Source organism: Plectropomus leopardus, chromosome 7 (genome assembly GCF_008729295.1).
Source record: "Plectropomus leopardus isolate mb chromosome 7, YSFRI_Pleo_2.0, whole genome shotgun sequence".
Taxonomy (NCBI): domain Eukaryota; kingdom Metazoa; phylum Chordata; class Actinopteri; order Perciformes; family Serranidae; genus Plectropomus; species Plectropomus leopardus.
In genome coordinates this window covers 23,828,643-23,854,826 of record NC_056469.1, presented here as the reverse complement: position 1 = coordinate 23,854,826, position 26,184 = coordinate 23,828,643, and the positions used below count along the sequence as shown (strand labels likewise).

At 40.4% G+C, this 26,184-nt stretch overlaps 2 protein-coding genes across 3 annotated transcripts; both read left to right on the top strand.

The window, feature by feature from the left end:
* Positions 1–1,127: 1,127 nt before the first annotated feature.
* Positions 1,128–7,895, top strand: LOC121945250. Its single transcript, XM_042489337.1, has 3 exons — positions 1,128–1,955; positions 4,093–5,022; positions 6,987–7,895. Exons 1-3 carry the CDS (start codon positions 1,647–1,649, stop codon positions 7,500–7,502), a joined length of 1,755 nt encoding a protein of 584 aa, XP_042345271.1. The 5' UTR covers positions 1,128–1,646; the 3' UTR covers positions 7,503–7,895.
* A 768-nt stretch (positions 7,896–8,663) lies between these two features.
* On the top strand, positions 8,664–26,152 carry vars1 (valyl-tRNA synthetase 1). 2 transcript variants are annotated; one of them, XM_042489299.1, is made up of 29 exons: positions 8,664–8,747; positions 9,905–10,260; positions 10,351–10,494; positions 10,584–10,791; positions 10,879–10,994; positions 11,101–11,176; positions 11,433–11,533; positions 12,021–12,148; positions 12,285–12,449; positions 12,545–12,626; positions 12,710–12,829; positions 14,073–14,181; positions 14,279–14,458; positions 14,618–14,742; positions 14,878–14,981; positions 15,094–15,252; positions 16,012–16,102; positions 16,241–16,346; positions 16,504–16,574; positions 17,574–17,699; positions 17,798–17,902; positions 18,335–18,482; positions 18,664–18,791; positions 19,069–19,224; positions 21,454–21,678; positions 21,847–21,958; positions 22,845–23,020; positions 25,719–25,868; positions 25,955–26,152. In XM_042489299.1, the coding sequence occupies exons 2-29, from the start codon at positions 9,907–9,909 to the stop codon at positions 26,021–26,023; spliced, it is 3,834 nt and encodes a 1,277-aa protein (XP_042345233.1). In that variant the 5' UTR covers positions 8,664–8,747; positions 9,905–9,906; the 3' UTR covers positions 26,024–26,152. The 2 variants fall into 2 exon arrangements, with proteins under 2 accessions (XP_042345233.1, XP_042345234.1); XM_042489300.1 differs by having other exon boundaries at positions 8,671–8,747; positions 9,902–10,260.
* Positions 26,153–26,184: the final 32 nt, after the last annotated feature.

Below are 26,184 nucleotides of genomic sequence, written 5' to 3'. Positions count from 1 at the left end.
ATATTTTAAAATAATCATGAAATATAATAAAAATCTGTGAATGATTCACAATTACTGCATACCCCTGTGTTATGAATGTTTACTTTTGTTATATACACAGATTCTGTTTACTCTCTCATCTCTCATCTAAGACTAGATGCATGCTTAATTTTCACTTTTCAAACTTGAGCAACTGAAATCTAAACATCTAAAGACAGATGTATAATAGAAATTTAGTAAGCCTCTTTTCAACATTAAATTGCTCAGTAGAAGGAGGTGTCATATTTCATTCACAGATTCTACTGGCAACATGCTACAGAGGCTATTTTACCTAAAACAGCTGGTTAGTGCTGTTGCACGTATGTAGCTGGGAAAATGTCAAACTCAGTGTGACTTGATGCCCCACCTAAAACATCACACCCTAAAACTCTCATTCCAGACTTGTCAGTCACTGAGGTCTGCTATAGTCTGTCTGAGCACTTATTGTATGCAGGAAGTGAGAACAGACAACATTCACAACACTCAAGCTATGAATGAGGAAAGCTTGTGTAAACCCAGTTCATGTTACTTGTTGCACGTGTTTTTCTTTGCTTGCTTGACCACTCTGCAAAGTAATCTTCATACCACTCTTGGTATTAGCCCAGGGTTACATATTGGCTCATGTGTGCTATAACTCTTAAGCAACTTGAAGGCAGCCTGGCTGGACTCCACCTCTTCTAGAATTCAAAACGAGAGCTAGATATTTTTCTGTTTACTCTTACACATGCACTGAGCTTGGTTATCAGGTTGCATGCAAATTGCTGTTTTTGCCACATGATGATTTTGTAAAGAAGAGTCAGTGCCAATATCATGTCTCAACAGGCTTGTTTCCAATATCAAGGAGAGCAAGCTGCAATCTGCAATGCATGGAAGGGAGTGTGTTTCATCTGGGGAGTTAGGATCTCAAGAATCGCTGCACTCTGGGTGAGACGATGACCCGTGGCTTTGACACTGTCAGGATTAAGCTTTAATGAGGGTTTCATGAACTGACATTGTTAAATTTAGAGCTCAGTTGCTCACACTATTACCTGGTGTCTCAAGTGATAGTCCTGCTTGATATGGAGGTATTTCCAAGCAAATGTTTGACCTGATACTGAATCAGCATGTTAAGCAATGCTTTACCAAGAATAATGTATCATTCAGTGGACTCAGCTTGTACTATGGCCATTGTTTTGGAATGCAGACTTACAGGTAATTGACAGCTTATGATGGGTGTGTGTACTTGGCTTGTGTACCTAACAGCAATGGGAGTTAAAGGTGTAACCATAGAGCGTTTAAGAGGGAGGGGTGAAGTGGAGGTAGAGCCAGAGGGAGAGTCAAAAAGGGTGGAACTGACAGAGGGGGCGAGGTTGTCAGGGAAAGGGAAATGAAGGAGTAAGCAAGATTGTGCCTGCAACATAGACAGATTCACTTAGCAGACTTTAAAAGAAGATAGACATGGTTAGAGACAAACTGGAGGCGAGAACAAGGAAGGAGTGAGAGAAACAACAAGCCATCAGCAGCCAACCTTGGCCACCTTATCCTTTTCCATCTATATACGGAAACCACTGGATAATTTATAAGCCTCTCCCTCTCGCTCTGTGTGAGTGTGAGAGAGAGAGGGGGGATTTGCTGAGCTCACCACCACCATGCTGTGTCCTGCTGCTGTCAGTGCAGCTGCTGCGGCTGTCTGGCTGCTGGCAGCGCTGGGCCCAGGCCTGTCTCTTCCAGCTGAGGACAACACAGAGGCAGGTTTCAGCCTCTGCAGCCACTGCTTCTACAGACAGATGCCTCCTCAGGGAGCGTCTGCAGGGCCGCTGCTGCGCTCACTCTGCCACAGACTGCCCGGGGGACAGACGTTCGCCACTCTGTCCAGACCGACCTGTGACACAGCTGTCTACTCCGCCTTCCATCTCAGGCACGGATGGACAGAGGGAGACGAGGGGGAAGAGCTGGTGGTAAGCATGCATCTATCATGCTGTTTAAAGTAGTATCACCTGTTTTTTAAATTGATGGAATTTGAGAAATTTAGTACAGCACAAAATCAGTGGAGCTTGGTGCTCCAGCAGGAAAACAGTGGTTGAAAGGAACTAAGTGCATTTACTTGAGTCCTGGACTTAAGTACACTTTTGAGGTACTTGTACTTCAGAAATTCCATTCTGTGATACTCTATGCTTCTACTGAACTAAATTTATAGTGAAATATTGTTTGTTTTTTTCTCCACAGTGTTTGTCTGCAAATAGTAACCAGTTAATTTTCAGATTAAGATTTTATATTAAAAAATATGATGAGCTAATCAAATTCATTGTTAAAACCTTTTTGGATTGTGACCAAAACATTGGTGCCTATGATGTCTTTGAGTTTTTAGCAATTGCACCAAAATTACATTATAGGCCACTTCAAACATGACAGCATAAACACTCCCTTTGTATTTCCCAATGTTTTGCATTGAATGTGACTAACAACAGCTGACAAGAAAATTATATGTTTTATAGTTTCCTTGTTTAGCTGATAGAAAGTAAACATGCACCCAAGCTATTACCTAGCAATGCAATTCTAGTGAAACAGTCAGAAAAAAACTGCAACAACATTATACGTAAAGCAAAGATTATTTAAAAAAAATAGAAGTACTGTCTCATGGTTAAATGCTCCCATGAACCAGTCAAGTCGCACTTACAGATTACATCTGTGAAAACATGGATGCTTCAAACAGCACAGAAGATCTATTCAGTTAGCACAATTTCAAGGTGGACACCCAATATTACCAATTCAGTATCTAAATAAATATCTCTCCTTCTGTTCCTGAGTCATGATGTTGGGTCATGGCCAGAAAAATGTTTTTGCAAAATATTATGATGTCACAGTGAAGATGACCTTTGACCGTTTAGATGTAAAATGTCAGCACTGCATCATTATATCCTAGTACACATTTTTGTGAATTTTTTTGTTTGTTTTGTTTTTTGTTAATTTTGTCACAATTAGAGGATGAATTCTTGAGTTAGGGCCAAAATCATATTTCCTAAAGTCACAGTAACCTAGACCTTTGGCCATCAAATTCTTATCAGTTCTAATCAGAATTTTTTTTTGCAAAATTTTAGGATATTCCCAGACATCATTCTATATAATATCAAGTTGAAGAGAAAAAGATGGACAAAAGGTCACAGTGACCTTGACCTTTAACCACAAAAATCTAATGAGCTCATCATTGAGTCCAAGTAAACATTTGTGCCACAATTAAAACTTTTTCTTCAAGTTGGTCATAAGATATCATGTTCATGAGAGTGAGGCAGACAAGGTCACAGTGACCTTGACCTTTGACATATGACCACCAAAATCTAATCAGCTCATTGTTGAGTTTGAGTAGGTATTTGTGCGAAATTTGAAGAAATTCCTTGAAGGCATTCGTGAGATATCACATTCACAAGAATGGGACATATTACATATGTACCAACAGTCCAATAATATGATGCCTTTATAAAAAAAATATGCCACACATTATGTAACTTTATGTATTTCTTCTCTTCTACTTGATTAATCATCTAACAACCCGTCAGATTTATCCTGTGACTAAACCACAGAACAAGAACTTTTTCAACATTATGTGGATAATATTTGGGTACTTTTACTTCAGTATAATTTTGAATGCAGAACTCTTACTTGTAATGAAATTGGTCATGTTTTGGTCATTGCATTAGTACTTTAATTTATGCAAAAGATCTAAATACATCTTCTGCCATTGCACTTAACATGTTAAACAATCGGCAGTGGTCAATGTGTTTGAAAATTGAATGTACAAAAAGTTACAAGAGATAAGAGCCTTTGAAAGAGGCCAACAAATCACCCCAAAAGCTGTATTTTTGTTCAAGAAATGACCTTTGTCAAACTTAAACCTTTCAATCATACAATGATACTAAAACACAAATGATTTTTTCATGTCTTATTTTTAAAATGTAACAGACTCATTGAGAACTTTTGAAAATCTGAAAATAATCAATAAAATAAAAAATGAAAATACAGTGAATTATTAGTGTGCACTTGAATTAATTATTATAAACTCATACTTTTAACACTTGTTTCTGATTATTTTCCTCTCAGACAGAAGAAGAAGAAGAAGATGTTAAAGTAGCAGTACCAGCTCTTCTCAGAGGAGGCGGGGATCATCCTGTTTCACCCACAGACTCCCCGCTTCAAAACTGGGACTCAACAGTCGCAACACTGCTCCAGTCAAGCATCATTCCCCAGTGCAGCACTTTGGGGGGTGATCTCTACATCCTGACCGGGTCGGGAGGTCTTGGGGCTGCAGAGGATGGAGATGAGGAGTGTCAGACAAAGCCGTTGTGGTCTGCAGTGTGCTGCGCTGTCTCAGAGGGGAAGAGTGGCTTCAGTCTGGGGTTAATCAGAGAGACAGGGGAAGGGGAGAAGCAAGTGAGCGTGAAGGAGCTGGAGGAGATGCTTGAAGTAGCAGAGCTGTTCTCAGAGGGCTGTGGAGGAGCAGATGGGGAGACTGTTGGAATCAGAGTGGGACTAAAGGAGGTTGGTTCAGGTCTCACTGGAGAAGAGGAGGTTGGTTCAGATGCTGCCGGAGGAGAAGAGGTTGGTTCAGATGCCACTGAACAAGAGGAGGATGGTTCAGATGCTACTGAGGGAGTAGAGGTTCATTCAGAAGCCACTGAAGCAGAGGATGTTGGTTCTACTCCTGCTGCAGAAAAGGAGGTTCAATCAGGTAGCGCTGGAGAGGAGGAGGTTCATTCAGGTGCTACTGGAGGAGAGGAGGTCAGTTCAGGTGCCACCAGCCAAGATTCAACTTCAGAGGGTAGCAGTGAAAAGCAGCGTGATGTGAAGCATAAAAAAATAGTTGCCACATCCCAGTCTCCTGAGTCCTCAACCGATTATCAAACTGTGGATGAACAGGAGACAGACACAAATTCTAGCAGCACTCTGGTCTACATCCTCTCCACCGCCATGTCCATCCTTAAAGCTCCGCTGCGGCCTGTGTTCTCCACAGTCACACAGCTACCTGCACAGGTAGACATGTTTTTTGTTTTCTTAAAACTTAAAGGTCCACTGTGTAGAATTTAGAGGGATATATTGGCAGAAATGGAATATAATATAATAGTGTGTAATCACCTGAAAATAAGACTAGCACACTGGAACAACTCTGATTTTTAAAAAAAAAAATGCTAAATTGCTTTTTTAGTGTTCGTGACTGTTTAAATCACCGGATCTGTTTGTTTTGGAAAGGAAGAGGCCTCTGTGTTTAATTCAGCTCCTGGCAAAAAACCTCTAGAACGATGAACACTGAAGGAATTCTTTCCCCAGAGGTTCCAGCTGGTTGCAATCTCACTGCTAGATGCTACTAAATCCCCCTAAATCTTACACACCAGACCTTTAAGGGATACTTCATTGTTTTTCCACCAGCTTTATATGAAAACATATGGGTAGTACGTGTAGCTGAACTGTTGTGGACTTCCCTCCATCTAACTAGCGTCTAGATATCCTCCCTTTCCCCGGTGAAACACCACCAAATGACATATTTACAACATTTAGCAGTTTGTTTTTTTTGCTGCCTCTTGAGGCTCTTGCTCGAACTACAGATCGTACTTCCATATTTTGTATTACCCACCAACCATGCTGCTGCCACTGCAGACACAAAAACTATACAGCTGATCAAGAGGCAGACCCGCCCCTCTTTCTCTCAAACTCGAACCGAAATCGGATCAAACGGTAAAACTGTAAAGCAGTGCTGTTAAACATACATCGAGATCATGTCATGATGATGTCAGACCTGTTTCCTCGTAATGGTGAGAATTTGTGCACAGGAAATGGGTGCCACACTTCTTGCATAGTAAAAACAGAGGCAGAAACAACTGAGATCAAACGGTCAAACTAAGCAGCACTTATCAAATGTAAACCAAGATTCTGTTGCTCAGTTGCATATTTCTCACCTACAATGTTTTCAGAAACATGTTTTAGCTTACCGTTTAACTGTAACATGAGATCCAGCCAGCCACCATTATGTTGCCCAGCAGATGCATTCTGGTATTTGTTGGTTTCCAGTGCCACAGTCCGTTTTGTCTGTTTTCTACAATTTCAAATGTATTTGCTTCCATAAGGCTCACAAAGGACTGGTTGAATCGATCAATCATCCTCCACTTTCAATAATGCAAATACAAAGAGCCAACAACACCCCAGTTTGTGACAGAGAGAGACCTTATGCTGCAAATTTGTAGACTGCAAAGTCAAACCTGATGACATGATTATTTTGACAGACTGTAGACAGCTCATCCCGAGCAAAAGAGGACATTGTACAACTGTTTTTGCGGGCTGAGTAGTACTCCCCATAACAAGTAAAGTGAACTTTATGTTTAAAATTGGGGAAATGCCCCTTTAATTTTTCCAATCACAGGCAAAATACTTGATAATTAAGTACCTTTGCATATACAAAATAATTAGGATGATATTTTATCACAACAAGAGAGGGAAAAGAAAGGAAAAAATAAATGGGTTTGCAAAGGCCAACAAAAAAGCACAGCAACAGGACATACTTGTGTCCTTTTTAGATAACAAGAACAAATCTTTCAAGAGTTCATGGATTTCATGAAACAAAACACGGAGATGTGATTTTAGTTTGGAGAGAACCAGTTGGTTTAACATGTTCAGCTTCAGTGCTCTTCCTAGAGACTGGAATGAGGTGTGGTCAGCAGCAGGTGTTCACTCATTACATGCCATCAAGTCATTCTGTCATTTCATTTTCATATTGTTAAATTGACTGTTGTCTGTTATATTGTCAGGTAAAGGAGAGCAAAACCTTCAGTAATTGAATAGATATAGAGTGGAGGTTTTCACGATAAGCTCTTTTGGGTTTCTTACCTCTCCTGCACAATGCTTGCTATTTTTGTTTCTATTTATTTGTTTTTAATGACATCTTGTCTGCTAATAAAATTCAATTGTTGTCATTAAAAAAATGACATTTTTGTCTTTCGACTCAGGTGACGTACGTTCTTCAGGAAGACCTCGGTGTCCTGTCTGCCCTACCTGGAGAAACCTTCTCCCTGTTCCACCTTTTGACCTCTGACCTCTTGTCTTGGGTGCGCTCAGCTGGAGAAACACTACTGGGTATCGGGGAAACTTGCTGTTCCAGCATCTATTACTGCTCCTCGTCCATGGTGGGGACCCTGATGAACAGCTGCCACACTGGGGTCACTGGTGTGGGGACCCTGGCTGGAGACACAGTGGGGATATTTGGTGATGCACTGGATAATGCTTGGTGGGTGACCAAGTTCTTTGGAGGGCGGCTGTGGGAGCAGAGCGAGGGTTACGTGGGAACAGTGGTGTCAGAGGTGGGGGGTCAGGCAAAAGCTGTAGGTGGAGGGTTGGGGAGCCTGGTGTGGAGAAGTGGAAAGGGGGTGGGTAATGTGTTTAGGCTGGGAGGAGGGGTAGTCATGGGAATGGTGGATATGGTCATCGGTGCGGTGAGAGGGGCTTTTGGCGAGGAGGAAGAGTGAAAAGTGAAGGAAAAATCCACAAGACGCCCTGACCAACAAATGTTTTCTCCAGCTTTGATTTGTAAATTTCTTTAGCACATAAGAGTGTGAAAAAAGGGGACTGTTTCAGTTTGATGTCATTTAAAATGCCTTAGCTGTTATAGAAGGACAGCCACATGTTTCTGAATCAAATTTAATGAATTAAAAATGTATTATTCTGCAGGTCTTACACATCACTGTGGTTGGCTGTCCAAGTAATCTGTTGCTGGGATTAGTGACCCAACTGTGATTTAGTCAACACTGTGCACAAAGCTTTAGGATGTAATTATTCAAAATAATTCCTGTATGATAATTGTTATGATGAATGTTTGCTTATATGTAGATTTTAATAAAAGAGAATGCTGGCTTATTGTACTGCGTTGTCTTTGTACATGTTTATGTGATGGAAATGTTTCCTCATCAAAACAAGACACAGCAAAATGTGTTCTGTCCTTTTCTGTCAATTGTCATTGTACGCACAATAGTATACTAACATATTCATGAAATAAAAACTTCCAAACATAAACTAAGTATACAAAAATTAGTAGGACATAGCAGTGTACATTGGTACAGTTTTATGTGTACTTAACTTGAGTAGTTCAATTTGATTATACTTTTATTTATCCTACATTCCAGGCTAAATATTGTACTTTGTACACTGAATTATATATCTTTTACATAGTAAGTAATTAGTCTGTAGATTCAAATATCAAACAAATGAGAAGTTTATGAACTACACTGTAATAGACTGGATTACTTAGGAACAATAGAAAATACAAACAAAATTAGCTCCATCAAAAACATCAGTATAAGTACAATATTTCCCCTTGAAATGTAGTTAAGTAGAAGTATAAAGTGGCATAAAAGGAATAAACTCAAGTACAAGTACCTCAAATTCAAACTTAAGTACAGCACTTGCATTGAGAACATGTACTTCTTTTACATTTCTACAGTGTTTATGAGACTATATGATATTCTTATGGGGATACTTAAGTACTTTTATTTAAATGTAATGGCGTATTTTTACATTGAATGATTACCTCGTGTACTTTATTTCTTCATTTATTTGTTGGAAAATATTTTTGGGACTTCCGGTTTGTGGCGGAAGCGGCGGATCAAACCCGGAACCCGTTGCTGCTTCTCGTTGCATCAGACGGCGGATAGGACTCATGTGGCTCTGCTGTGTGTGCTAACTTAAGCTGACGTCTCTTTCTGTTTCATACAAAGGTATGTATGACTCCTTACAGAAATGTTTCAATAACGAAGCACGAGTTCACTGAACGCTAACTATAAAACGAGTTTAAAACAACCGTGACGTTGGTTTAAAAGCTCAGCGTGCACTTACAGAAACTCGAGTTGTAGTTTGACTGATCAGCTAAAGCTAACTAGCCAGCTTGACATTAGTTTTCGTCAGCCTTTGACAGGTGGCAGAGACGAGCTTTGTACAGAGTGAAACAGAAAGCTAACATCTGAGACTTTTAAACGGAGGTGTAGGCAGAATAAGACACAAAAATGGTTTCTTAAATACATTCAAACCGGTTTGTTTACAAAGCTTTAAACCCCAGTTAACGTTACCGTAGATATTACACTGTGTAACAGGTTTTACAGTCAAACACACCCACTCCCATAATTGTCAGGCAATTACTGAATTAAAAGTACTGATACCACCCTGTGAAAATCCTCGGTTACAAGGAAAACTCGTACCCAATGCAGACAAATGTTTGTTATAAAAACTCCTCAAAACCTCAAAATGTTTTAAGCAAAAAAACACCCAAAACAACCCAACATTAAAAATTATTATTAAAAAATAAACACTCCAAAACACAATACTATATAGTTTTCAATATAATGATAATAATGAAAAATCTAAATTAGAGGAAAAAACACATACCAAAATTTAAAATTATTTTTTAAAAATTGAGAAAGACTTAGTTAGCATAATAGTATAATAGTATAAAAGTTGGCAAGTTCTGTGAACTGACTAATTGATTAAAAAGCTAATTGATGCAGCTGTACTTGTATAAACTGTACAAACATCTTATTTTATAAACTCTTCTTTATGTGTTTTTATGCAAAAATCCTATTTCGTGAAGTAACTAAAGCTGTCAGCTAAATTTAGTGAGTTAAAAAGTATTTTCCTCAGATAATTAGTAAAAATATGAAGTTGCATGAAAAGAAAATGCTCAAGTATATTTCAAGTACTATACATTTGTACTTAAGTACATTGCTTGAGTAAATGTGCTTTGCTGCATTCCATCACTGGGCAGATCAAGAATGTCGTTGACAGCCTGGCATGCATATTTGTTTTGGCAGCTTGCTCAAAAAGAATTTGTTCACAAATCAAAACCAGTTCACAATGTACATTATTTCCGTGTCATCAGCAGAGATGGCCACTCTCTACGTGTCCCCTCACCCCGATGACTTCAGAAGCCTCCTGGCTCTCATAGCTGCAGAGTTTTGTCCGTCCTCGCGTCCACGGACCCTCACAGAGGACCCTCCTGCATCCCTGAATGCCCGCACCAGACCGACCCTGGTGCTGGGCGCTGGGAACGGTGACTCCGTCCTGAGCGGGGCCAGTGCCGTGGCCTGGTACCTGGCTAATCAGGGGAAGAGGGCTGGTGTAGATACAAAGCAGCAGAGCCAGGTGTGGCAGTGGCTCAGCTTTGCAGACAATGAGCTCACCCCGGTGTCCTGTGCTGTGGTTTTCCCACTGATGGGGGTGATGGGAGTGGATAAGAAGGTGAGAGGAGTATCCAAAAGCTTACCTTGACATGTGTGTGATTTCATCTTGTTAGATTTGAATCTTAAATGACTTGTTTTGCATTCGCAGCTCCAGCAAAGTTCCCGAGCGGAGTTGATGCGCGTTCTAAAGGTTCTCGATAAAGCACTGGAGCCAAAAACCTTCCTGGTCGGGGAGAGCATCAGCCTGGCTGATATGGCTGTAGCTACAGCTGTTCTTCTGCCTTTCAAATATGTGCGTATGTGGAGAAACACAATGTGAGAAACTGGGAATTATTGTTATTAATCAGTCAACCATAATCTTATTCTGTTTTTTGTTTTTAGGTTTTGGAGCCATCAGACAGGAAGGTCTTGACCAATGTTACAAGGTGGTTCACAACCTGCATAAATCAGCCACAGTTCCTGAAGGTGTTAGGGCAGATCGCTCTTTGCGAGAAGATGGTGCCAGTTACACCGAAGACAAATGCTGTCGCAAATGATAAAGCTGCTAATGGCAGTCCTGCTGCTGATTCTGCCAACGCCACAGCTAATGGTCAGTAAATCCTGCGCCACAGTTAATTAAAATGTCTCCTTTTATATCTTTTTAATATTCTGATTTTCTTTATGTTTCCTCCTTCAGGCCCACCAAAGACAGAAGCACAGCTGAAGAAGGAAGCCAAGAAGAGAGAAAAGCTGGAAAAATTTCAGCAAAAGAAGGAGATGGAGGCAAAGAAAAAGACTCAGCCGCCAACAGAGGTATAGATACTTAACTTCTAAAAAAGACAAAAAAACACTAAACAAAACAAATATTATCAACGATGTAGTTTTTTTGCATTGATTAAAGATGACCTTTCTCTTTTAGAAAAAGGCCAAACCGGAAAAGAAGGAGTTGGGAGTGATCACATACACTGTGCCCACTGCCCCTGGGGACAAGAAAGGTAATTGATCAGTGTGGGTGGAAATGTTTGAAGTTATGTCTGTGACATCACCTTATGTGGTGTTTTAGCTTTCTCCTTTCATAACAGCTACAGCAGGTTAGTTTTGCCCCTCAGTGGTGATGAGGGGAATTGTATAATTTGAAAAAGTGACATTGACGTTGTATCCCTCCAGAATATGAATAGTTTAATCATATTTTATCATTATCAGCTTCAGGTCTATACGTCAGCTCTTTCTCTCTTTCTCTTCTGGTGTCAGACGTCGTTAGTGCGCTTCCTGACTCCTACAGTCCACAGTATGTGGAGGCGGCATGGTATCCGTGGTGGGAGAAGCAGGGATTCTTCAAGCCTGAGTATGGGGTAAGGAAGTGCTTCCTGTCACGCTATATTCACATGACAGAAAATGCCGTATTGTTTATTTATCACTTATGCAGTGCCCTTTCAAAATGTGCCTGTCCAGAAAGGGCTGATGCTCAGGCATATATCTTGTCTACCAATACCAGTGCCAAACATTCTCAGTTAAAGAAAGGGTGAAAGTACAATATAGCAAAATAGGGTTAGCCTGGGGCCCCCAAATCACTAAATTTGCCTCTGATTAACACTCAAGTTGCAACTACTTGTGGTCAGAAACACTGGGGAAATACATTTCCAAAATAGTGTTTGTCATTTGCTTTGACATAAGCACATGGATTAAATTAACAGAGGTATTTTGTTGGGGGTAATGTTTTTATTTCTGTAAGTTGTTATGGCAAACAGTTTGATTTGAAACGGCAGAGTGCAGCTGTAAATGTAGGCTATAGTTATATTTCAGTCTGCAATAACATGTCTCCCTCACTACATTCTGCAGAGGAAGAATATTGGTGACGAGAACCCCCGTGGCATCTTCATGATGTGTATCCCTCCACCTAATGTCACCGGATCGCTTCACCTTGGTCACGCTCTTACCAACGCCATTCAGGATTCTCTGACAAGATGGTAAACGAAATTGGGCTGTTAAATAGCGTATAGTTCACTGCTTTATTTTCAGAGAGACGTTTGTTGTTTGTCTAGTTGAGTTTATTGTGATCTGGAAGCCGTGTGTTTGATTGATGTGCTTTTTGTGTCCTTCCAGGCACAGGATGCGAGGTGAGACCACCTTGTGGAACCCGGGCTGTGATCACGCTGGTATCGCCACCCAGGTGGTGGTGGAAAAAAAGCTGATGAGAGAGAGAGGCATGAGCCGTCATGATCTGGGCAGGGAAAACTTCATCCAGGAAGTCTGGAAGTGGAAGAACGAGTGAGTGGAGGAAGTAGTTGAAAGGAGGAGATATGAGAAATTTGACTTGGGATAAATACTAGAATAAAGACACAATAATAACTTTGCCTTTTTAGGAAGGGAGATCGTATCTACCACCAGCTGAAGAAGCTGGGCTCCTCTCTGGACTGGGACCGAGCCTGCTTCACTATGGACCCTGTGAGTTTTCTGAAATCCCCTGAACCAATTTGAATAGACTCTAAATTTCACATTCTCATGCCTATTTCTGTTTCCCTGTCCAGAAACTTTCCTATGCAGTCCAAGAGGCCTTCATCCGCATGCATGATGAGGGAGTGATCTACAGGAGCAAGAGGCTGGTCAACTGGTCCTGCACACTCAACTCTGCCATCTCCGACATTGAGGCAAGTTTCTTAAATGATAAGGGATGCATTTCTCCCCAGTCAAATCTAAACAGCAGCAGTCGGTCTACTTGTTTCTATCTATTTTATGCTTTAATTTTAGGGGTTTACAGTCACTGTGTTGGTTGAGATAAAAATAAAATACTAAAATGAGTTAGAAATAAAATTTCAAACTGTGTACAAACCTGCTTATTACTTGGGCTGAGTATCAAACAGCAAAACGTTCAGATTATTTAAAAAACTATGAAAAAACAAGGAATTGAGAGTTGTGTTTGTTCAGATTCTTCGATCAGATATTTCCAGATAAAAACCTTGATTTTTTTTAATATAAATCTGTATTGTATTTCATCCAGGTAGCTGATTTGTAGGGTTATTTGAAAAAACAGCGCATGCACACTGTATCCTGGGGCACTGATGTGGCAAGGATCAAAACAAACAGACGCTAATGATAACTTCTAGCTGATATGAGTTTGTTTTTGCCCACAATAAATAGGAGACTATTTGTCTGTAAGTTCTGGTGTTCTGTTTGTTTGTTTGTGTCAAGACAAAATTAAGCACTGATGCATTTAAGACGTTGGTGCTAAAAAATAGACAGTCTATAGATAGATAGTCTGGCGACCTATCCGGGGTGTAACCCGCCTTCCGCCTGATGATAGCTGGGATTGGCTCCAGCCCCTCCACGACCCTTACGAGGACAAGCGGTTACAGAAAATGACTGATGACTGCTAAAAAAAATTGATTTTTGGGGGACATTACAGTAACTTAGGGGCTAAGATGTGCACAACAACGTCCCTGGTTTGAGTCCATTTAGGAAGAGTTACTATGGATTCCACTACATTTCTGTGCATGTACGGCATTATTGTGCTAGCACAACCTATCCATGCCCCCAAACCTCTCTGCCCTAACCCTAACTACCTCTGATCAGAGCACAGAATCACTACTTACAAGAAAAGAAATGGATCCATAATAACGCAGCTGGAAACAATTGTCCTCCTTTCTCTCCTCACATTTCCTGTCTGGCGCTTGACTGCATACTGCCAATAAAAATGCAAAATGCCCCAAAATAATCCATGCAAAAGGAGAAGCTATGATTTTTTTCCCCAGAAAAATGTCATTATACTCAGAAAATGAAAGTACAGAAATAGATGTACTTTTGGTACCCTGTTAAAAGGCTGCGATGGTGACAGATGTAGACAGTTATGCCAGTGCTGTACTCTCTTGATGAAATCTTCTGCTTGGTTTGCAGGTGGATAAGAAAGAGCTCACAGGCAGGACTCTGTTACCTGTACCTGGTTATAAAGAGAAAGTGGAGTTTGGAGTGTTGGTGTCTTTTGCTTACAAGGTGGACGGATCAGGTACGTCTGAGTTCATAGAGATGAGAATATTTTGAACAAAGACGCCCGTTGCCTCGTCTGAAATAACTTTCTTCACACTTCTCTCTCTGTTGCTTAGACGAAGAAGTGATCGTGGCAACAACTCGTATTGAGACCATGTTGGGAGATACAGCTGTAGCTGTCCACCCTGCTGACCCCAGATATCAGCATCTGAAGGGGAAAATGGTGCTGCACCCCTTCTGCGACCGCAAGATGCCAATTGTCTTCGATGACTTTGTGGACACAAGCTTTGGAACAGGTATGCATGAGTTAGAGGAAGAGACAGTCTGCCTGTGGGTCTGTGCTGAAAATAAGTAATCATAAGGAGTCGTTAAGCCGGGCCACTTTCCTTATTATGGCCGCTCTTTTTTTTCTCCTTCTCTGCCTCTGCTGTCTCACTTCACCATTTTCTGTTCAGGTGCTGTCAAAATCACCCCAGCCCATGACCATAATGACTACGAGGTTGGAGAGAGACACAATCTGGCCTTCATCAACATCTTGGACGAGAACGGCCTGCTCATTAACGTGCCCCCTCCCTTCCTGGTATAGTGTCTCATTATCGTACTTCCCCCCTGCAGTGTGTTCATTTCCACCATGACACTAAAAGTCTTGCTCCTGCATAGTTTGACAGTTTTATGTCTTAACTTTTCATTTTTAACTATTCCGTCTGTCCCCCAGGGCATGAAGCGTTTTGAGGCCAGGAAGGCAGTGCTGCAGGCTCTCAAGGACAGAGGACAGTTTAAAGAGATCAAAGACAACCCCATGGTTGTCCCTGTCTGCAGGTAAAGTGAAGGTTCATGTGTGCATAAGTAGAGCACGGGTTATTCGTGTTTTAGATCTTTCCGTCTTATTCGGGAACATCCTTTAAGCCCCTTTGTGAATCTGCCCTGTCAGTCGTTCCAAGGACATCGTGGAGCCGCTGATGAAGCCGCAGTGGTATGTGAACTGCAGAGATATGGGCAAGCAGGCCGCAGACGCCGTCAGAGAGGGACGGCTCAAAATTATCCCAGATCACCATCTCAAGACATGGTTCAACTGGATGGACAACATCAGGTAATTATTTCTTAATTTGAAACAGGGTCCTTGTGGTGGATCCTTAAAAAGTCATAAAAGGCATTGAATTAATCAATCTAAAAATTAGGCCTTAATTGGTCTTAAAATGTATTTAATTCATTTTTTCATGAACCTTGAAAATGCTAAGACATAAAAGACATGATTTTATGATTTTTTTTTCTGAAATTGCATTGTTAAATCTCAAAATAAGGCAACTTTAAAAAAAAAAATCACAGAATTAGTTATTGGTGTTTTTTTTTTCTCCATTCCCCCAATTTTGGTTGTAGTTAAATCGGTCTTAAATGTCATTCTGAGTGCCATTGAAAAAAATCTTAAAATGTCTTAAATTCCACTTGCTGTAAGCTATATGAACCCTGTTGAAAGGTGTCTCTTCTGTTTTGTACTGATCTGAGCAGTCTGGACCCTTTTGTGACCATTATCATGTACCATAGAGTGTTATCATCATCACTACTCTGATTCTGATTCATACAGTATCTTCACTTTTGGCCTTTACACTGAAATCTTAAGCATTAAAAACTGACTGCTGATGGAAGGAATATGATAATATTCTTATACAGAAATACATACATACATATACGAAAATAAAAAGTAATTGATTGTTAAAATAGCTGCCAATGAATGTTCTGTTGATCAGTTAATGTTTTCGCAGAGTCATTGTTTCAGCTTCAGATATCATTTTGCACAATCAAGTGTGTAGTGAGTCGTGTTTCAAATTTCATCCATCCATCTTCCTGTCAGGGACTGGTGTATCTCTCGGCAGCTGTGGTGGGGTCATCGTATTCCTGCTTACTTCATCACTGTCAGCGATCCCTCCGTGAAACCAGGAGAGGTAAGATGATGTCTGTCACTGCTGTCAAGGTCTGGAGGCTCTCATGACAGATAAAATCTATTTGTGTTGTTATTCCGTGCTACTTTGCCTGTTTTTTCTCATTCGTCTACTCTTTTCTTTGTTTTTTATTCCCTCCAGGACATGGACGGCCGGTACTGGATAAGTGGGAGGTCAGAGGAAGAGGCCAGAGAGAAGGCGGCAAAACGTTTCAATGTGTCTGCTGACAAAATTACTCTCAGACAGGGTAAGACTGAGACTCTTTAATGTAGCTGTCTCATTACCACAATTATTGTAAAGGTTATCTAATCAGCCCAAGTGTTGCTACTACACAGATTCACCTAATGTGATTAATCTTGCTGCATATTCGTACAGATGAGATAAATTCTGTTCCTGTGTTTCAGATGAGGATGTTCTGGACACTTGGTTCTCCTCTGGCATTTTCCCCTTTTCCATTTTCGGGTGGCCTAATGAGGTAAAAGACTGAGGTCATCCACCTTCCCACTGACACGAACGACACTTTTTAGCAGTAGATACATCTTCTGCAGCAGAAACATGGCTCAAAAACTTCAAATATATAATAAAGAAAAGAAGATAGACTAGAAGTGGTGGTACTTTTAGTTTAACCCTTCGGGACCTGTGGGGCCGCAAGGGATCCCGGCTGACATTACTGTCTTTGAGAGGCTGTAGAAGTTTTTAAAACTTGTTTGAATATACCCGTATCACATGAAACTAGGAAGTCAGTGGTGCCAACCATGTCTTGTTAGCTTCTCAGGAGGCCGAAATAACTTTGTAACCTTGAACTCTGACCTCTCACTGAGTTTTTTTTTTAGCAGTTTCCAGAACAGATGTACTTGCCATCCAAATGCTGAGAAATGCAATTCTTACAGAAATCATCAAATGTCCAAAATTTTTGATACTAAATGACAGCATGGATTTCTCTATACATATTGTTCTTCAAGGTCTTGGTGTCTTAATGGGGTACTTTGGAGGTGTTTTTGATTATTTTTCGAGTGGTCAAAAATGCTTAAATTTAGCACCAACAACTTATGAGACATAACTGAACATGGGAATGGCCATCATATACTTGTATCATAATGCTCTAATCCCCTATCCACTCTAAACTGTAAAGTTTGAATAACCAAAACACAATGTTTATTACCAAGTTGTGACTAGCAAAACTTGACACATTGCTGAGTTGCAAATAAAATTAATCTTTAGGTCTCCTGCTTTCAGATGACGTATAGCACTTCTATGAGGCATATACTGTCCACCTGCTATTGCTCCCTAAAGATCGCCTCCAAAAAAGACTGAATAGGTCTATAGTGGGTCTCAAAGAGATTTAAGTAATATATAAATCTGGTTCCACTCAAGTTAAAGTGCTCTGTATAAAATGCGACTTTTAAAACAGTTTTTTTTCCTCAGTGTGTTTATGTTGTCATTGTAAGCGTCAATATTTGTGGTCTCCCTTTAGACCCAGGACCTGAATGTGTTCTACCCCGGCACCTTGCTGGAGACGGGCCACGACATCCTCTTCTTCTGGGTTGCTCGTATGGTGATGATGGGCCTCAAACTGACTGGCAAGCTGCCCTTCAAAGAGGTGAGACCAATCAAACCTGCCAAAACTGAAACATAACACAGCAGGATATTAGTGTTCTCAGCAGAACATTTCTTAGTAATGATAATGCTTTCTTACAGGTTTATCTGCATGCAGTGGTGAGGGACGCCCATGGAAGGAAGATGAGCAAATCTCTGGGCAACGTCATTGACCCTCTGGACGTCATTACTGGGATCTCCCTAGAGGTAAAGCCTAATCACGCTTTGATGCATGTTCAGATACGCTCATACATTTAGTTTTTTTCTCTCCCATTTGGGTCGTCTTTTACATGGTCACCACGCGCTCATCGCTCCTCTGAGGCCCATATTCTTATGTAAGCTTTATTAAGCACCCTTTTCTGCTTCCATCAAGCTTTTATTGAGGCCATAAATCTCTTCACCAGCTGGGCGGAAACTGCTCAGTCAGACGAAGCAGACTTGTCCTCTAGAGGGCACTGAAGGACTTGTAGTAAACTGCACTTCACCCTGAGTAATAATACCCTTTAAAGGTCCTTATCTGCATATTAAAACACCAAGCAAAGGGGGAATTTTCATTCTCAAGATGAAAAGAGAAAATTGAACACATTTTGTATTTCAGTGGTGACATCGCTCCTTATTGCCCATCCCGCTTCCCTCTAGGGTCTTCATGCCCTGTTGACAGACAGCAACTTGGATCCACTGGAGGTGGAGAAGGCAAAGCAGGGCCAGAAGTCAGACTACCCAAATGGCATCCCAGAGTGTGGCACAGATGCTCTCCGGTTTGCCCTGTGTGCCTACACCAGCCAAGGTGAACACGTTTGTCTTATTTTTTTGTTTTTCATACTTTCTCCCTTGTTGTGCCTCCATTGGCCAACAGCCTGGATCTCAACCTTGACTACATAAAATATATCAAAACAGCATCGCAATCATTCGGTGCAAGGTCAGTTGCTACAAAATCAGTCCATTTTATTCCTGTGTATGTCTCTCAGGTAGGGATATAAACCTGGATGTCAACCGCATCCTGGGTTACCGTCACTTCTGCAACAAACTGTGGAACGCTGTGAAGTTTGCCATGAAGACGCTGGGAGACAACTTTGTGCCATCAGAGAAAGCCCAGGTGAGACCAGGGGAGAAGATGAAGGACACAGAACACAAACAACCACTGCTCCAAACTGATTTATATTCATCCAGTGACACACACACCATGTTTTGACCAAGTAAACATCTAGTAAAGCAGCTTTTTTGTTACCATTATATATCTGGGGGTTTAGTTTGCCCCCGTGCTGCCCTGCTTTGTATTCATAAACATCTACACATTGACATTTGGGAGGAGCCCAGTATAGTCATGATAACTGAAATTCTTCCTCTTTTCACGCTTCATTCATTCCCCTCAGCTGTGTGGAGAGGAGAGTGTTTCAGACAGGTGGATTCTGTCTAGACTGAGCGCTGCTGTTGCACTCTGTGATAATGGCTTCAAAGCCTACGACTTTCCAACGATCACGACCGCCATCTACAACTTCTGGCTGTACGAGCTGTGTGACGTCTACCTGGTAAGAAAATCTGAGAACAAAGTGTGACACAGACCCATTCACCTTAAGTTGATTATGTGAGCACTAGGGAAGCAGAAGGTCCATTCAATTCTTTTCAAGTCTTAATGACATGTTTCGCTTAAGAGTCCCCATTTAACTGAATTGTAACCGTGCACTGCATTCAGCAGTTCTTCCATCACATGCACTGATCATTTGACAGCATCCCATTAAATAGAAATTCAGTAAAATAACAACCCCCTGCATGCCATTGCATGCTCCCATTATGTGTGCAGCCCACACTCTTTATTATATTACCAGAGTCAGTGTATTTTATTTTTTTGATGATATTTCTGCAAACTAGCTTATATTACCCTAAAGCAAAGTACACCATTTACAATGTGTTATAAATTTATATAACACCGCTAAGTTTTGCTAATTAGCATGCACCATGTGAGATATAGCTTTATAGGACAGGCTAATTGAGGAGTTTTAATAAATCTACTTCCATTCATACTTTATTGTAAAACATTGATTTTATAAATTTCTTTTTTTGCACATAGCCTACTGTCAGCTAAAATTTTTAAAGTACCTTTCCCCATTAGTTAAATTGTAGGCTAATGTTGGTAACTCATATGTCATATCTTCCAGTGTATTCCAATGTATTTGACAAATTAAAGGGTAACTACACCCCATTTTCAAATTCATACATGTTATTTCTATGGTCATAGAAAGTCCAAAAATCTTGTTAACATGATCAACTTTCTCCCATGTCCAAAAACTAGAGCGCTGAAACTCAAATTTGTGATGTCAAGAAGTAAAAAGTCTGGAGCTGCCCCACAGACAGTGAATTGGGAATGATGTTATAGATGACACTGAGAGCAGCCAGGGGAATCTTCTGAGTTTATGGGGGCATTTTTTGTTTTAGAACTGAAAACACTATAATACAAAAAAGCTCATTTGGGTATAAAAATGAAAACAAACGTTCAGTGGGTCCACAAACTCTCCCATTCATTGTCTGTGGAGCACCTCCAATTTTTTACTGGAAGACATCACAAGTTTTAGACTTACTTTTCGGATTCGAGAGAGAAAAGCTCATGTTCACCAATATCGATTGAACTTTCTAAGGACGTGGAAATAACATATTGGAATTCTTAATTTAGACGATCTTCCCCTTTAGTTGGAGATGCACTGATCGACCGGCCGGTGACCGGAATCCACCATTTTTCAGCTTGATTGCTTGTGACCGGTCACCAGCTGGTCAGTCTCAGATGTAGCCGATTCCTTCCTATTGAAATTTGCATGCATGCTCTGCAAGATGGTTCACATTGCTTGCACAGTGGTACAGACAACTATTGTCACAGCAGCTGCAGCCCCCAGCAGCGCAGGGCCCTTTCGTCTGCTCTCTCTCTCCTCCTGCACCGTGCACACAGTGTGCAGCAAGCAGGAGGACGCTGCTCGCTGCAGGAGTTAATGTATACAGTACGCACCATTAAACTCTTGTATATAGATACTCTTTCATTAATAGTTTTGTATAAATAAATACATAGTTGGGGTAGATACTAAATGGTTGATTCTTTATAATAGACCTATATATACAGTATAAAATATTTTCTCAGATTCCTTTTGTCTGATATGTACATTTGTTTGAGCTGTTCTATTTTTAAGCTGAATTTTATTAGTAGCAAAAAAAAAAATCTGTACAGTAACCTGGAGCACTTTTTTTTCTTTTTTTTTTTTTTTTTTTTTAGATGACAGAGGGTGCTGTGACCTGGTGCAGTTTTGGAGAAAGTGTCATTTAATAGTTATTTTATAAAGTTATAGTTATTTAATAAACATTTTTAATTTAACAAAAGGTTATAAAAAATGTTCGTCTATGCTGTCAGTTCTACTTCTTAAAAAGAAGAAATAAAAATTAACGAGTCAGACCTCCAAAAAAGAAAATTAAAAATTACAATCAGTGATCTTTAAGATAAATGGATTTATATGGAAACTGAAATGATTGTATCTGCCAACGGTAGTTGATAATAATAAAGTATGTGAGCCGATAACCCTGATATTTCCATTTTTTCTCATCATTAATCTGCATAAATTCATGTTAACTCCCATGTAAAGTCTCCACCTCAAATATTTCCATAATTTTGCAAACTTAGTGAGGGCATGTTAAAAAGTTTGTTTTAGCAGATGACTGTACAAAAAAACATTACACAACTTTTTCTTCACCGCCTCCCTCCCACTCTTCATGTCCTCTAGGAAAGTGTGAAGCCAGTGTTCAGTAAAGCAGAGGAGGACAGCAGCAGCCAGAGACAGGCCCTGGTGTGCAGACAGACCCTTTACACGTGTTTAGAAGTCGGTCTGCGTCTCCTGTCTCCCCTGATGCCCTTCGTCACCGAGGAACTCTACCAGAGGTTACCACGGCGACGACCTCAGAGTGATCCCCCCAGCATCTGCGTCACATCGTACCCTGATACAGAGGAGGTGAGACAAAGAAAGAGTGAATTAGTTTTGCTTAAAAAAATCCCCCAAAACTATATAAAGCTGCAATTTCAGATGTGACATCACTTGTTTTACATGTTAGTAACCGAAGTTAACTTTTTTGGTCATGCTCTTTCTGTCTTGATGTGTGTGTGTGTCTGTGACTTGTAGTTCTGCTGGCACAGTGAGGAGGTCGACCGCGACATGGAGTTCGTAATGACTGTGATCAAGACGATCCGCTCACTGAGGGCCGACTACAACCTGACAAAGACCAGAGCTGACTGTAAGCGGACAAACGCAGGCTAAATCATAATCATCTCAGTTATAAAGGGAAATTCCAGCATTTGACAGCCTGGCTGTAATTTTTTTTCATACTTTATTTTTGTGCATAGTTACCATGGTCTGTGATTTAGCCACCACCGCTTTTTTGGGGGATTTTTCAAACATCATAGAAGGCTCTAACTCCTTGTCCCTATGATTATAATAAGTGGTAAAAAAAAAAAAAAAAAAAGTAATTAAGCGTTTACTTAGATACTATTCTTAAATACAGCCATAAGGGCAAATAATGTTCTTTTTATTTGTATATGCAATATATTTGTTACTTTGAGATATCATGCATTGCAATATATTTAACTATAGAGCAGTATATAGAGTAGTTAAATGAGCTCCATCTCAGATAGCAACAACATTACACATTACACAATCTCTTACACATTAATGTATCAGCAACAATAACCTGGTGACATATATATATATATATATATATATATATATATATATATATGTATGTATATGCTCATTTGAGCACCACAAGTCAAGTGCCATCTAGTTCCATTAAATTTGACAGGGAACAATCTAGAGTGAGACCATGACGTAAAGAGGACACTTTGATTTTGGATTTTTGGGTGCACTGTCCCTTTAAGTAAGATTTGAATGTACTTCAATGACTTTCATTGGCAGTTTAATATTTTTACTTCGTGGTGTTGCTACTTTTGATCAATGTCCCGAATAGCTGACTTTCCCTTGAGCCAGTACATGTGGTTGTACATAAATAACAATCAGTTTCTGTCCACACTAATTGTTTCAACCACAGGTTGTATTGAATCCTGAATGTATCTTGTCAACAAGTTTTATGGTTCCTAAACTTCAATTTGCCTGTTTGTCCGCAGGCTACCTCCAGTGCATAGACTCTGCGACTGTGTCCTTGGTGCAGAAGTACAGTCTGCAGATTCAGACCTTGTCTTATTCTCAGGCCGTCATCCCTCTGACAGCTAACCAGGCTGTCCCAGGAGGCTGTGCTGTGGCCATTGCCTCTGACAGATGTACTGTCAACCTTATGCTCAAGGTGAGGACCGGTAATCTGTCCAATTTTGGTGTCTCGCACCCTTCTTGCATCCTTGCACCACAAACCTGATGTGTAAATACATTAGTTCTGGTTTTATTTTAGCTTTCTTAGACATTGTGTTTGGATGCATGGTCATGTTTTGTCATTTGCTACTTTTTCATACAGTTGCAAATCGGTTAATTAGCCTGATTTATGGTAGAGTGCTCAACACTTTTGATTAGTGTTGCCCGTAAGAGAAAAGTGTCACTCTGTCCCTCCATGCTGTCATATTTTGCAATTGTGATTGGGTAGTCACAGCAAGCCTCTAGTTTTGCGTTGAGTATTGTGATGACACCAAGGGTTTCATTTCTGTGCTGTCGACTCACCTGTCTGTGTTCTCTCTCGGTCAGGTGCTCGTTAGGGCAACTGGGAACACCTGAGAGTGCTCAGGTAATTAAAGTCCATGTGCCGCTGGTGGCTCACTCTCTGGCTGAACCTGGTTTGATTATGTGTCCTTAGCTCTTTGTTTTCTTTTATGCACCTTTACAACACCAACATAGGGCCAGATGTGGTTGATAAGATCATCAAAACTGTTGTCAGACTCCCAAAACCAAACCATGTTCACCCTTGTTTGGTTCAGTGGGCACACTGACCACCTCCTTTTCTTTTACGCACCCCTTTACTGCTCAGTTGAAGTAATTTTAGGATCTCTCACTCTTCAGTTAACTCACAGATTTCATTAAATCCCTCCATTATTAAAATGTGCTCGGCCACCGTGGGTCAGGACGTCATTAACAGCAATAACAGCTGTATGAGCATTGGTCAGTCATTTTGTGGTTAATAACAAAACCAGTGAAATTTAACAATTCTCAACACCATGGTATAAAACCCCCAACAAAAAAACAATAAATCCTACGTACTGAAACGTGCATTTCTTTTTTAAAAACCCTTAAATTAAATTAAAATGTTATTAATCCCTGATGATCTGCTGCAAACACAAAGTGTGGGTTCATTAGATTTTGTGAGAGTAGAAGCGTGAATACATGGCCTGCAGTAGATCAGCATTTTTCCTGCATTGTTGTTACTGTTCAGTACTTGTCAATGTTAGATGTGACAGTCTTTGCAGTAGGCTTTTTTTTCTTACCCTCCTCCGTTTTGAGTAAACAGCTGGGTAAATATCGACCATATCAAGCGCAAAGTTTCACCTGTGCAGAATAGATACTGTTAAAACTCGGCTTCTATGGCCACAACAGAAATGGACCCACATCATGGCAAAGTTGAACCAAAGATATTTATTAAATTAAATTAAAACAAATCAGACAAAATTAGAACAAATGAAGATTAACTTAATATTTACAGTTTGGAGTGTGGAAATCAGTGGTGTCAGTGTGTGGTGAATGGGTGTTGTAAAGGCACGTAAAAGCAAAACAACACGCTAAGGAAACCAAACCAGGTTCACTCAGAGAGTGAGCTACCAGCTGCACATGGACTTTAATCACCGGAGCACTCTCAGGTGTTTTTAGTTGCACTAACGAACACCTGACTGCAAGAGGAGAACACAGAGATGTGAATCAACAGCACAGAGATGACACCCTGGGTGTCGTCACAGTACTCAACACTTTGTCACACTGCCTGCGTTTGCAGCATAGTGTAAATGTTCGGTGCTCCCATTGCAAAGATTTAACAAAATACACTAAAAGCAGATGAAGTTGTCACTGGAGCTGAACGTATTGCAGTCTTTCATGTTTTGTTCTTCCCTTTGACACTTAACAGCAGATAAGAACACTTATGAATTCTTATGGTTATATGCTGCCCGTCATGTCTGGGAAAAATTGCATTCCATACACCGACGGTGCTGTCGGAAAATGAGCACCGGCACAATTTGATTTTATTTTTTAACCTTAGCGGCAGTTCTTGTGATATTGAAAGCATGGCACTGTGGCAGTGATTATCTTGCCAGTGGGATACATAAACACGCTGCTGGACCAGCTTTTTTTTTTTTTTTTTTTTTTTTTTACAAAGACCAGAGAAGCTCAGATTACAACACACACACACACACACACACACACACACACACACACACACACACACACACACACACTCTCACTCAGGATGCTATTCCTCCTCTTCATCTTTATCTTTAGAATAAATACCTAATACTATAATTTAGACAGAATAAAAATCACAATATACAACTGTGTGCAAAGTGGCTTTTGTGTTTATGTACTGTAGATGAGTAGATCATTACCTTTTATTCAAGATGTTTATGGAAATTGGAATTAAGGAGTTTTTATAAGTGTTTTTTTGGCCAATGGGAAAGAAAAGCGAGCTGGTTAGACTTACGCAGAGGGTGAGTGGGATCTTTTATAACGAGATCGACTTTCCTCTCAGCTGCTCGGGTTTGAAGCTCTGACAACAGAATTTGGGTTTTACCAGTTATTTCACTTTCTTGGTTAATGATCCAGGAAACTTTGATTTATCCTTAATTCATAACGAATAGCGGTTTGCTGCTGAATGTTGTGTACACAGCCTTTAACTTGACTACATGAATAGTCCAAGACCATGACTCACCTAGTAAAAAAGTCAGATAAATATGCTAGAAATATTGGGTCTCCTTCACTTGAATTTGAGTCCAGTGGTTCCTCTGTTCCTCCTTTACTGACAAAAGCATAATTTATGACTGTCGTCCTTGTCTTTACTTCACCTTTTATTCCCTCAGGGTCTCATTGATGTTGAGAAGGAAGTGGCTAAGCTAATGGCTAAGAAAGGTGACTTGGAGAAACAGATGGAGAAACTGACAGAGAAGATGGCAAAGAGTGACTACAGAGAGAAGGTGCCAGCAAAGGTGCAGGAGCAGGATGCTGAGAAGGTGAGAAAAAGAAATCGACTCACAGGGTTTCTCGCGGTGTGAGACATGTGAATTTGTGATAAAGAATTACTTCCTTTTCTCCACAGCTAAGGCAGAGCCAAACTGAGCTCGAAAAAGTAAAAGAAGCCACGGACAACTTCAAGAAAATGATGTGACTTTCCCCTTAGCATTATGTATATCAAGATTTATGTCACGTTTTTCATGTCGGTGTATTAATTTTCATATTCATTTTCGAAGTTGATTGTAGTACGGAGGGAATTCAATAAAGTTCTTATGACAGACAATTGTCTTCAGCAGCGTATTGTTCCGAGGCAAT